Source organism: Dipodomys spectabilis, unplaced genomic scaffold (assembly GCF_019054845.1).
Source record: "Dipodomys spectabilis isolate Male_0828 unplaced genomic scaffold, ASM1905484v1 ptg000783l, whole genome shotgun sequence".
NCBI lineage: Eukaryota > Metazoa > Chordata > Mammalia > Rodentia > Heteromyidae > Dipodomys > Dipodomys spectabilis.
The window spans coordinates 2,306,316-2,319,791 of NW_024871460.1; the positions used below are offsets into that span (position 1 = coordinate 2,306,316).

A 13,476-nucleotide genomic window follows, 5' to 3' on the forward strand; every position below is an offset into this window, starting at 1 on the left:
GTCTTCTGAATGGTTTAATTTTGCCTAGCCTGATTTTGGAGAGAATTAACAGCAGATAAAGACACAGAAGATGAACTTGCAGACACAGTAATTCAAACTCTTCAAATTGAAGCCACAAAATAAAAAGATTAAAAAAAATATCAAATGAGCACCAGTCATTTCATGGACAATATACATTACAAGTACATAAATCTAAACCATTCAAGAAACAGCACACCAGATACGAAAAATCATACCAAGACACACCAGACATTGCTCAAAACCAGTGTCATACTCATACACACACACACACACACACACACACACACACAGAGAAAAGATTGTATCAGCACCTAGGTTCCATAGAAAATACAAAATAAAAACAACTGTATCCAAAAGAAGAAAGTATCATTTTTCTAGATCTGCTTGACAAAAATGAAGGTAAGGGTCTTCAAAGTTGAATTCTTACTTTTGTAAAGGTCTTCCTTTGCTGGTATCCCTGGAATAAGCTTAGTTTAATGGGTAATCAAGCACGAACAAAATATAGTTAAACTGGAAAACAACAGTATGATAATATAGTTATATACTTCATAGTTCAGATATATCACATACTTTAGAACACATGCTTCTTGAATGTCGGAATCAACATGTTTGTCCATAAATTTCTGGAGCAGTTCCTAGTGGAACACAACCAGTAAGTACACACAGAATTAAGTCAATCTCATTTTGCCCTCAGCACATTGCTATGTGATAAGTAGAATAAGGTGAGAAAACAGATACCTGATGGGGTTAGATGATTGATCCAAGAACACTCAAAAGCAGTCCCAGAGTAATACCACCACGCGGTATTACCACAAAGCAGATACACACACACACACACACACACACACACACACACACACACACACACACACACACGCATATGCAGTTTTAAATATTACTTACTCTGAGTCTCCACAAGATCCAAAGCAACACTAGAAACTGTGTCCATTCCAGAGCTGATACAGGACTGGAAGTTTTTTAGGGAAGAGAGAGCAGACTCTATACCACTGAAGGAGATGAAACCAGTTGATCCTGAATTTGCACTGGAACGCCCTGGCATCTTGAAATTGCCTAAAATTTCAAATATAGTAACAAGCGTTGTGTGTCAGAATTACTGAATAGGAAATTAGCAAAGCTGGAAACATTCATATGACAATATTCATTATCTATATGCCACCCTTCAGTATCACTTGAGAGGACACCAAAGCATTATGCCATTATCTGGACCACAAAATACAGATGTACTTAATCTTCATTTTTATAAAGGAGAGAGAATGCCCTCCTCCGAAAGATTCCTTGATGTCTACACATAAATGAGCCGAAAAAATTAGACTCATGATGCATTTTCCTTTAAAAAAAACTAACAATAAAAGCTTAATAAGGTAAGGTTTCAAAATTTTGTAATTTTAACTTATCTGATAGGCATGCATTTTGAATTCTAAAAACAAAAACAACAATAAAAGTTTCTGATAGGTTTAGAAACTTTGTGAAATCTCAAATTCAGGAAAAGCAGAATTTTGTTAGCTCTTCCATTATAACCATTTCAATTAACATCTTCATATTCAACACTCCCTGATCTATAACGTCAACTAACAACTCTCTAAGCTTTAAACCATTATGTAAAGTTGCCTATGAAGAAGCAGCTTAATTCAGAAACCATTTGAAATTCAGTTCACTGAAACCAACCAGAAAAGTAGAGGGAATTCACACAAGCTAAACGCATGGAAGGGCAGATCCTAAGGCAGCATGGGAACCAAAAAAGAAAGTCATTTTCTTGGAATCAGATAGACAAAGTATGAATTCAGATTCACTGTCCCTTAATCACTATGTGACCACAGGCAGATTGTTGAGTCTCTCTCTGCCCCTCTCTGAAGTGGAACAGGAAGGAATAGTCATGACATCCATGTCTTGAATCTGTGTAGCAGACATGACATGGCCTCCTTTCCTTCACTACCAGCTTATCTTACACCTTGACCTTTGTAGTTCCTCAGTTATGCCTTCTGAATTAATCATTTCTTCCACAAATAAGTACTGAAGGCCTTACCAGGTCAAACCTTACTGACTCAGAAACACAGAATAGAAAAAGAGAAGAGAGGACATAGAAGCCATAGATGCTGATTTTTATTCCTGACATGTCAATTCATTGCAAATATTTAACATTATCATTCATTGCTCATTCAAATAGTTCAGGTAACAAGTATTCAGTAAGTACCAAGCACTGCTCTGAGCATGGGTATGCAATGCAGTGGTTTACAAGATAAGCTCTCAAGATTTTCAATTTCAAGCACTGTTTTCTTTGCTCTAATTTGATACAAGTCTGCCTTGTGCCAGGCAGTAACCTAGGCACTAGGAATATTCAATTTCTGCTCCTCTGGGGATCATCAGTAGAGTAGGGGAGACAGACAGACAGACAGACAGACAGACAGACAGACAGACAGACAGACAGACAGACAGATAGATAGATAGATAGATAGATAGATTAAACAACAGGGAAGTTATTGCAAAGTGGAGGCACAACCAAGAAAATGTTTGGTTTTGTCTTAGAAACTGATGTGAACAAGGATACATTTAATGGGGAGGGGCATCAAAGCACAGTAAATGCATGTAGAAATGGAGACATAAAATTATGTAGAGTACACAACTCTCTAGACAGCTTATTTAAAAAATGTTATTTGATGACTCTCTTCTCTACAAATCTCCACCAGCTCCTCCTTCATTAGCACCAAGCTCAAGACCTCATTTGCTATTTCACTGATGAAACAGAAGCAAAGGCTTCCCTCCTCACCTACCAGCCTCCATTTCCACATATGCTGCCTCTCTCCCTCTTATTAAATCAACTGTCCCTGCTTGTAAGGCCACCTCCACATACCCACCAGATGCTCTTCCTCCATTCCTTCTCTGGGACATTCCCCCAGTAATTCTCCATGATTTCATGCACACTCATTTTTCCCACTCTGCCATTCTCTACAAGGAACAAATGGACGGTTACTTCTTCCATCTAAAAACATCCTCCCATCTTCCCTTCTGGTTACCATCTCTATTTTTATGCTCACCCTCACACAAAACTCCCTACACTTATCTTATTTCTCTCCAAATCCTCTCCTCCTACTCTTTCTTGAATACTTTCCTGCCAGGCTTCTATCCTTCCTCATTTATTGCAACCACTCCTACCAAGGTCACTGCTGCAGCCCTGGCCTCCTTGAACCACCAGGCAAAAGCATTTCACAGCTAAACACTCCCACCTTCACAGTGCACTCTCTACACCTGCCACCCTGGTTGTTCTTTCTATCTTGCTGGCTTTTCTCAATCTCTGCTGCTTCCCCTTTCTTGCCTTGAGCTCCCTATATTGGACCTCAAGGTTCAGAACCTGGACCTCCTTGTCTTCTCCATGCAAATCAAATACATTCCTATCTAAAGCTATGCCTTTTATGTCCTTTCTGCCAAGGTATCTGTCCCCCAGATATTCTCATTTCTCTAAGATCTCCCTTCAGATATCTCTGCATCACTGTTGGACACTCTATAAAATAGTAAGCCCTCCCACCCCTGCCAGGCACCACCTCCCAGGCATTCCCTACCCTCCTTCCTCTGTGGTTATATTTCCTCACAGGAAGTACTACTCAACAACACTCATTTATTTGTTCCTTTTGTTTACTGTCTCTAGTCCCCAATTTGACTCTACATTTCTTACACTTTTCTATTTTGTTCACAAAGCACCTGAAACAATGTGTAGCACACAGGAGCTATTGAACAAAGTCTTGGCAAAAGAATGAATGTATAAAATACCACATGTATACTCCCATAATTTCTTTTCTAGTTCTTCCAACAACCTCCTTTGTGGCCTCCCATTCCCAATCTTGCCACTTCCACCTAGTTTATCAACACAATACCCAAAGTGAACCATTGACAGCATGCATGCATAAGTCATGTTGCTGTCCTGCTCAAAAATCTCCTTTCATTCTAAAGGGTAAAGGCCAACAGATTCTATAACAGCCCTAAATGTTTCCTGAAATGGTCCCAGACCAAGCAGCTTCACTTTTGAACTTATTAGAAATGCAAGCTCTGGCCCCAATAATCTATACTTTACCAAGCCCTTTATGTGATTCTAATTCTGATGGACCTGGGCTGCAGTATTGGCACACTGAAATCACCAAGCAGGCCAGGTGAAACACTGACCATGGGGCCTCAACCCCAAAATTTCTGATTAAAGGGAAACAATGACCATGGAAATGAGGCACTTAAGCAGGACTATAAGTGATATATTACAAATTTAGAAGGTCTAAATTATCCAGGGAGAGTACTTCAGGTGAAAAAAATAGTGTGATGGAAACAGATCATAGCAAAGTATGGAACGTATTCTCTTGGCCTAGCAAACAGGGACAAGGAAAAGCTATTGGACTTCATTCTTTGAAAGAACAAGGAGAGAGTCTTAAGTGAAAGATAACAAATCAGTCCATTTGGTTCTGAGGGTCATCCAAAGGGGCATTGAGCTTTATGTATTTGCTAAAATTTTCTCTCAGTTATATATGTCTAAGTATGGGTTCTGAAACAGGGACTCATTGTTATTTCTATCATTTTAAGATTTCATATCGAAGGAGAAGATATTAATACAAATTAAAAACCGAATGACCCCTTTTAAGATGCATATTTTGTGGAAGAGAACATTTATTTACAATCTTATTACAGCAAATGAGTCATTTTACACAATATAAACACAAATGTATCCAATAAGGCATAAAATATAAATCCTCCCAAATCAGGGTCAAAACCCAGAAATCAGAGAGGAACCAACCATATGAGAAAGTGCTACAGTTGTGACACAAATTTGCTGTGAGTTCCATGATAATAAAAAGGGAAAGATTACTATTCAAAAAGAAAATAGGGCCAGGTACCTGTGGCTCACGCCTGTAATCCTAGCTACTCAGGAGACTGAGATCTGATGATCGAAGTTCAAAGCCAGTCCAGGCATGAAAGTCTGTGAGACTCTTATCTCCAATAAACCACTAAAAACCGGAAGTGGCCCTGTGGCTCAAGAGGTAGAGTGCTAGCCTTAAGCTAAAGAGCTGAGGGACAGCACCCAGGCCCAGAGTTCAAGCCCCCCCCCCAAAAAAAAAGAGAAAGAGAGAGAAGGAAGGAAGCAAGGAAGCAAGGAAAGAAAGAGAGAGAGAGAAAGAAAGAAAGAAAGAAAGAAAGAAAGAAAGAAAGAAAGAAAGAAAGAAAGAAAGAAAGAAAGAAAGAAAGAAAGAAAGAAAGAAAGAAGAAAGAGAAAGGAAGGAAGGAAGGAAGGAAGGAATAAAGAAAGAAAGGAAGAAAGAACGAAGGAAGAATGAAAGAAAATAGGAACTCACAAAAAAGCTTTGGCTGGCAATCTTCTTCACAAACTGTTCCAAATCCCAGCACAAGATTTACCCATTGGCGCCATGACAATGACTTGTTTACTTCTTCATCGGCCCTATTCCTATCCACTGCAATCTGAATGTTTCTTTCTCATCTAACCTTCTTTCAGAGTCTATGCTCTGTCCTGAAATTCCTATGTGAAATCTGAACACTCAAGGCAGTGGAGGTAAAGCCTTCTGGGAGGTGACTAGATTCGTCCTCATGAATGGAATCAGTCCACTATGAATAATGTTAGAGAGCCACCTTGCACTTCCTCTATGTGGGGACATAGTTAAGTATAATGCAAAAAAGCAGGAAATAAGATCTTACTAGACCTTACCAAATTTGACAGCACCTAGATCCTGGAATTTCAGCTTCCAAAATGAAAAGAAATACCTTTCTGGTTGTTTTTTTTGTTGTTGTTTTGTTGGTTGTGGGGCTTGAACTCTGGGCCTGGGTTCTGTTCCTCAGCTCTTCAGCTCAAGATTAATGCTCTACCACTTGAGCCATAGTACCACTTCCGATTTTCTGGTGGTTTAGTGGAGATTGAGGTCTCATGAACTGGCTTGTAACCTTGATCCTCAGATCTCAGCCTCCTGAGTAGCTAGGATTACAGGCGTGAACCATCTGCACCCGGCTTTTTTATGTTTTTTCAAATAGGGACATTTAACAACACCTGGAATCAGTTTTGGTTGTTGTGCTGGAAAATAGGAGTACCTGTCAACACCCAGCTGGAAGAGCCCATGGATAGTGCCAAATATTCTAGAATGTGTAGAACAGTCTTACACAGACTCATTTGGCCCCAAAGGGCAACAAGACGCTGGTTAAGAGACAGTGGTTTAAATCAACCTCTTTTCTGATTCTTCCCCAGGACATACTGATTTTTTTTTGATACCTATATCAAGAAGGTTTACAATGGAGTTATCTCCTGAGGTCTGCGAAGGGGGAAGAGAGGGGATGATTTTGCTTAGCACACTAATTTGCCTCTCCTGACGAGCTGGGAAGATTTTCTGTGGCATAGTAAATTATTAATATTCAATTTTTCCTGTATCTGTATAGCACCAAGGTATTCATAGACCAAACGTTTTAGAAAATATGCTGACCTACACAGTGGTCTTGAACAATGTTATCTCAGTGTCTGTCTCAATGGTCTCTTGTCTTTTTGACTTTGTCTCTTTCTCTCCCCCCTCTCTTACACACACACACACACACACACACACCCCAAGATACATCCATCTCTCCTAAGATTTCTCTTACCCATTAAGTTGCTTTTTCCCCTCCTTCCACTGTCTGCAACACACATGCACACACATTTCTATTGTAAAACTTATCTCAGAGGTTTGCTCACGCCTGTCACCAATTCTGGAACTCCTTGAACTAGAACGCTGGCATGTTCTAACCTAGAGAAAATTAACTCCTCACGAAAAGCAGGCGATCAATAAAGACCTGATGAAAGTTACGAAAAGAATCATAAAGAATGCCACCACTTTCAGGTCACCTACAAGGGTCCCATAAAGGGGTATCTCACTCTACCTTTTCATTACCTCTAATTCCCAACATCAATTTATCAGGAGGAAAGAAAAGGAAACTGAGGCCCTGACAGTGTTTGACAACCTGTTCATGCCTCAGCTGTCAAAGCCAGTTCGAATCAAGATTTTTCCCCCCTCAAAACCTCGTGGTCGTCTTCCCCACACACTTCGGGCTGAAGGAGGGGAGTGGGTCGCAGTCCCACCGCCGTGGCGTGGAAATGGCCGGAACCACAACTCAAGTCGACAGACGTTCCGTCCAGAGTCCCTGAGGAACCACCCCTCCGAAGGGGCTGACGGCTCCCGCCACCTTCCCCATCGCTGCCCCCGCTCCTGCCTTACCTGGTGTTGCCCGACTTAGCTCAGTCTGTTGAATCCCAACTTCACACTCCCGGAGGCCAACTCTTTCCCTCAGCCGCCGCACCACTCGTTGAAACGCGCCGAGCGCGGGCTCTTACGTCATCACCAGGCGCCGCGAGCGGTCACGTGACGCTCCAGCTGCCTCCTCCTCCTCCTCCTCCTCCACCACCACCACCACTACCACCACCCCTCTCCCTCAAGTCATGTGACGGCTTGGTGAGGCCGGGGCGGAAGCAGGGCTCCTGCTAGCTCCAAGTCTAAAGCAACCGACCGAAAAGGACCCCTGCGGAGCGAGAAGGTTCGGTCTGGGGTGCGAACTTCCGGGCGCCACCACCGGCCCGGAGCGTGCGCGGCCCAGCTGACAGGTAAGTTGGGCGAGGTGCAAACCCCGCTTTTTGCGTTCCCCCGTCCCTTCCCCGACTTCGTGGCTGGGCCGCGCCGACCGAGGGTCCGTCACAGCCCCGCGCACAGTCAGAGTGGGGGCTAAGGACGGAGGACTTAGGGACCCCGGGTGTGGGGGCTGTCGTCCAGCTCATTGTCTCTCCTCGGTGGAAATCGTTGTGCACACTCCCTTGGCACTTTGGCGGCGATGTTCAGTGACTGGCTCGCATCTGATCCTTGCAAGTTCCCGGGAGCAATCGTGTGAGGATTACCCTTGTTATTCCATTTTCTCTGGAGAAAACCGAGGAGTTACTAGGAGCTTTTACACTGGCCTGGTTTTGAATGAGAGCCTTGACTTGGGTAAAGTCTTTGCTCCTCCCAGAACCGTATTTCCCCCACCTGTAACATAGTGTCATAGTTCCTGCATTTCGGAGAAAGTGCGGCCCAGGCTGTGGTTCCAGTGGCTTCTAAGGAGGGCTTGGGGGGCTGGGGGTGAAGGTGGGAACTACAGCCAGACAGCAATGGAACCTTAGTTCTTGATGCTAAAAGTACTAGAGTTCCCCTTAACATAGGTGAGGAGTAGTGAAGGAGTTTTACTAGAGACACTTTCCCTAATTGTCCTTTACCTGTCTGTCCTAGGATTCGTGAGCCAGACTGAAGGAATCAGTTTCATTTCAGAACTTTTTGGGAGGAGATATGTGATATTTTTCCCCAGTAGCCATTGTATTTTGAGCAAGATAATGGATTTGTGGAAACTATTACTCCCTTCTTTATGAAACTGAGGTGTGTAAGGATAAAAATAGACTGACCTTCTTTTGTCCTGAATGAGATCAACAGTAATTTGTCCCGGGCAATTAAATGTTGTTTTCCACTTGTCATGATGCCATGCTTCATTCTTGAAAGCATGTTGCCCTTTGAGTAGAGTTACTTCCTAAACTAAAAGTTACAGTCCATGCCAGATTCTTAAAAGTAAAGTTACCACCACTTTGTAACATATAAAATAATAATAATTACAGTAATAATAAAAAGATTTTTGGCTCAATTTCATGTAATAATACATTAGAAAAATGTATTCAAAAAATTGGTCTTTATGACTTTTCTTTATCCCTTATGCTAGAAACCCTCTAAAAGAATGACCTAATATAGCGTTTTATATGATGCTTATTTGATCCTCATTCTATAGTAATTTTTTTAAAGCTGAACTCCTAACACATTGTAAAAGTGTTAACACCTATTCACCTTTTGGGTGGGTAGAAAGGTTATCAAGCATTTTTTTTTTTTTTGGTTGGAGGGGAATGATCCTCCTCAAGGTTAAACACCGGGATTCACCCTCATATGTAAGCCACAACTCACTGTTTTTGAGATAGAGCCCACTAACTTATCCTAGGCTGGACACTTTTTCATGATTCTTCTGCCTCCACCTCCAGAGTAGCTGGTATTATAAGAATGTATCACCATACTGAATGTGATTAGTCATCTATAAGGATAGTTTTTTGGTTTTTTTTTTTTTTTTTGGGGGGGGTCCTATCGTGGGGCCTGAACTCTGGGCCTGGGCGCCGTCCCTCAGCTCTTCAGCTCAAGGCTAGCACTCTACCACTTGAGCCACAGCACCACTTCTGGCTTTTTTTTTCCGCTTATGTGGTGCTGAGGAATTGAACCCAGGGCCTCATGCATGCAAGGCAAGCGCTCTACCACTGAGCCACTTTCCCAGCCCTTTAATGACAGTTTTAATTCTGACGGGCAAGTTGCAAAAATTCTGTTTTCTGCATACAAAATATATTCAGTACAGATTAGGAGGTCTAGTATATAATAATGTAACTAATTTCTTTTTTCAGTTAATTTTTACTTTTGTTTTCAAAAACTTAACAATAAATGTTCACATTAGTTGCGATAGAAAGCTCAGATGTTCTTTATAAGGTAAAACATTACCGAATTCATGGCTAAATGTAATTCATATTTTGCTTTTGCATTAAAAAATCTGTAACCGGGCACTGGTGGTTTATGCCTGTAATTCTAGCTACTCAGGAGGCCGAGATCTGAGGATCAAGGTTCAAAGCCAGCCTGGGCAGGAAAGTCAGTGAAACTCTTTATCTCCAATAAACCACCAGAAAACCGGAACTGGCACTGTAGCTCAAGTGGTAGAGCACTAGCCTTGAGCTGAAGAGCTGAGGGACAATGTTCAGGCCCAGAGTTCAAGCCCCATGACAGACCAAAAAAAAAAAAACCTGTATAATGTGGATGGAATGTAGCTTGTTGGTAGAGTGTGTTTACCTAGTGTGCTCAAGGCCCTGGATTCAAACTCCAACACAAAAGGAGAAAAGGATAGGAGAGGACGTGAAGAAAAAGAAAGAAAAGAAATTACATTAACATTTTTTATAAAACTTTTAATACAACCAACCTATGTAATAAAGACCCCTAACATTTGTTTTGTTTTTGCCAAACATATCTGTTTTTTTTTCACTCTTCTAATATTGTTTTAAAGTTACCTAGAGTATAATTTTCTTTTAGTAGGGACCTAGGGATTAAAAATAAGAGAAAAGTACACAAAGTCTTTATACATTGTCTCTCCAGGCCTTAGTTTTCCTTAATGTGTACATGTGAATGCTGAGTCTTACCTATTCATTTCTTGGGAGAGATATGTTCAGCTTCTCCAGGATCCCACTGTCTGTCCTATCCTCATGTCCTATCTGGGAGTGGTTACACTCTTAATCAAAGCTTGGTCTTTTCTTAATGAGTCTAGAGCAAGGTTGAGAGAACTTTTTCACCCAAGGGCTGTTTAAATATTTATAACATCATTCACTGACCATACAAAATTATCAACTTAAAAATAGTCTGCATATTTGGTCCAGCATTAACTCACTCCAGTGTGATAGGTGGAATTGCTTCACTTTAGTAAGGTGTATGATATGAGTAGATATTAATGATGTTCCTACTTGCTTGACTTATTGATACCAGTCAATCTGGAGTTCAGTCAACTCTTTGTGTTGGCAAGTTTTGAAAAGAACTGCTCTTGTAGCAGTATGTTGTCCAAACATACATGCATATATCAGTGCATGTCTCCTACAAGTGGGAAATCCATCATGGTACCTAATGTTTGTAGAACTCAAGCAGTGGGAGGTGGTTGTAACTAGCTTTCATCTCGTGATCACTTTGCAATTGATCTCATGTTATAGGTTATTAGGCACATCGGCTGCTTCTACACTGAACAATATACCACAGATGCTCAATTTTGTTTACATTCACATTCTTGAATCTGTCTTCAAATGCCTCAGTTAAGTTTCACGCCTTCACCAGTGATTCAAGTGTTCTGGAAGGCTTTTGTATTTCCATAAGGGAACTGTATTATTCTTTTCAAGTTGCATTTTTCACAGCATTAAGTTTCAGATTATTTCACATTTGAAAACGGCAAACTGAGAGGCTAACTGGGGTCCTGAAGCTTGAAGTTCACCAATGAGAAGTACTTAGGCATGTCCACCATGAACTCTAGATCACACATCACACAGCCATTTGCTGTTGTTGCATTTTGCCGACAGATTTTCCCTTCATGTCCTGTGCTATTTGATTTCATGCCACAGTTTGTAAAACCTCATTAGCCTGTTCACACAACTTAGCTGCCGTACTTCACAGTGATAAACAAGATCAATGTACTTAGAGTCACAGCCTTTCCTGAAGCTGAAAACCGGTGCTGGCTTCTTGGAAGTTGAAAAATGATAACTAACATCAGATTAGAAAAGAGAAGGGGGGGAGGTGGGGAGGAAAGGGATGGTAGAGGAAAAACAAAGGAGAGGGTAACGATGCTCAATAGGAAACGGACTCATTACCTTGCTCATGTAAATGTAGCCCCTCTGTACAATATCTTTACAATAAAAGTATATATTTAAAATTTTTAAAATTAGCATAAAGAAGAAAAGAGAAGAATAACAAAGATGATGACACAGTGAACAATTGAAATGAGAATGATCTGGAAAAAAAACTAAGAGAGAAGCCACTGGAAAAAAAAATGAATGGCATTTTAAATATTGTAAAAATTGCTTTAGTGGGGTGTGACCTGCAATCCTACCTACCTGAGAAACAAAGGAAGATCTCGAGCTGAGAGCAGATTAGGCAGAAGTTACCATTTTAAAGATTATACTATGAAAGTTAACAATGAAATACAGGTATTGTACTATCAAATTCATAGTAAGAGTCTGGTGACAGGACTCAAGTGGTATGCAGGTCTTGACTTAAGTCTTTAGAACTGAAAAAATTGTAGTTAGCTGCAATTTAGGATTGTTTGTTGAATTAGTGAATAGTTTTAACTCTAAATCCTTTTTTGAGGGGTTGGGAAGAAATGCTTAACATGTGCCTACTGAGCTGCATCCCCAGCTCCTAAATTTTGTTTTATGAAAAAGTCACTTTCATAATTTTTTTGGTAGGTCCTGGGGCTTGAACTCTGGGCCTGAAAATTGGTCCCTCAGCTCTTCAGCTCAAGGCTAGTGCTCTACCACTTGAGCCACTGAGCCACTTACGGTTTTCTGAGTGCTTTATTGAAGATAAGAGTCTCATGGACTTTCCTGCCCCGGCTGGCTTTGAGCAGAGATCCTCAGATCTCAGCCTCCTGAGTAGCTAGGATTACAGGTGTGAGCCACCCCACCCAGCTTACTTTCATAAATGTTGTGTCATTTCAACATACATTCATCTAGTCCAAGGAAGTCCTTAGTTTTTGAGAATCTTTCTTGCTGTCATCTGTTGCCCATAGGCATCTCACTCTCCATACTCTCCATACCAGTCTGGGAAGACACTAGGAAGAGAGGAAAGGGACTGGTCAGGAAGCGGTTTTGTTGATTCACCTCTGATTCCAAGGATGCTTAGAAAACACGGTGTAGGAAGCTCAGAGCTGCTCAGCTTTTCATGTGTACACTAAACAATTTCACTCGTTAATGTGATTTTGTTCCATCATGGTACATAATGTTTGTAGAACTCAAGCAGTGGGAGGTGATTGTAACTAGCTTTCATCAAAATTGTTTTCTTTTCCTTTTTACTTGACTATACTGTCTCCCGCTTTGTCCGTATTTTCCCCTCTATCAACCCTTTCCTTAATGGTCTTCTCTGTTTATATTGCCATGTGTAGATTCTTAATTGTACTTTTTTTATAAAATAGGATCATCCCACTCATGTTTCTGTGTTTTAATTTTCCCACCCCCCCAAAAAAAATAGTTCTGAGAAATCCTTCACTTAATACATCTTAATACACTTAATTCATTCTTGCTAATGCTAATTAAGTTATGTTTGCCTTGTCTCATTTACTTTGCTCCAGATGTTTGTGAGGCTGCAAGGAAAAAATCTTGGTCCTAGCCTTAGGTTGGTGCTTGTATTTTTAGGGGATAGAATCTTAAGCATGACACTGTTATAAGAGAGCATGTATTGTTTTTTGTATAAATATTCACTTCGCAAAAAGATGAACAGTTCATATTTCACCAATAGTGCACTTTCCAAAGTTCTACCTGGAACACCTGGAACAAATATTATTGTTTTACTCATTGGCAACCTACTGTATCTAGTGAGTTGGGTACTTACTTTAATTCATAGTTCCTTCACCGCTAGTGACTTACGTATCTTTTCGTAAACTTTATCATGTGGATTACCCTTTGTAAATCACCTCCCCCCCTTTGTGATGTTCGTCCACTTTTTGGTTGAGTAGCTAGCTCTCTTGTCATCCACTTGTGAGATCCTTTGTAAGATCTTTCCACGTTTCAGCCCCATATTCCGAATTGCCATAGAAAAGCCTTTAAATGTTAGATACTAAATGTCTTTATAGCTTTGGGTTTCCTTCTGG

At 40.8% G+C, this 13,476-nt stretch overlaps 2 protein-coding genes across 5 annotated transcripts in view; one reads left to right on the top strand and one right to left on the bottom strand.

The window, feature by feature from the left end:
* Positions 1–7,370, bottom strand: part of Nsmce2 (NSE2 (MMS21) homolog, SMC5-SMC6 complex SUMO ligase) — a 213,449-nt gene extending 206,079 nt beyond the window's left edge. For 3 of the 4 annotated variants that reach the window (XM_042673121.1, XM_042673122.1, XM_042673124.1), the window contains exons 1-3: positions 7,263–7,370; positions 2,895–2,985; positions 925–1,092 (exon numbers count right to left, since the gene is read on the bottom strand). In XM_042673121.1, the coding sequence (XP_042529055.1) occupies positions 925–1,092; positions 2,895–2,955 (229 nt within the window). In that variant the 5' untranslated portion in view covers positions 2,956–2,985; positions 7,263–7,370. The remainder of the gene's footprint in view (positions 1–924; positions 1,093–2,894; positions 2,986–7,262) is intronic. The other variant, XM_042673123.1, reaches the window with a different exon arrangement.
* Positions 7,371–7,511: 141 nt separating this feature from the next.
* Positions 7,512–13,476, top strand: part of Washc5 (WASH complex subunit 5) — a 42,821-nt gene continuing 36,856 nt past the window's right edge. Inside the window, exon 1 of the mRNA XM_042673004.1 lies at positions 7,512–7,645. The gene's annotated coding sequence lies outside the window, so the exon portion shown is untranslated. The remainder of the gene's footprint in view (positions 7,646–13,476) is intronic.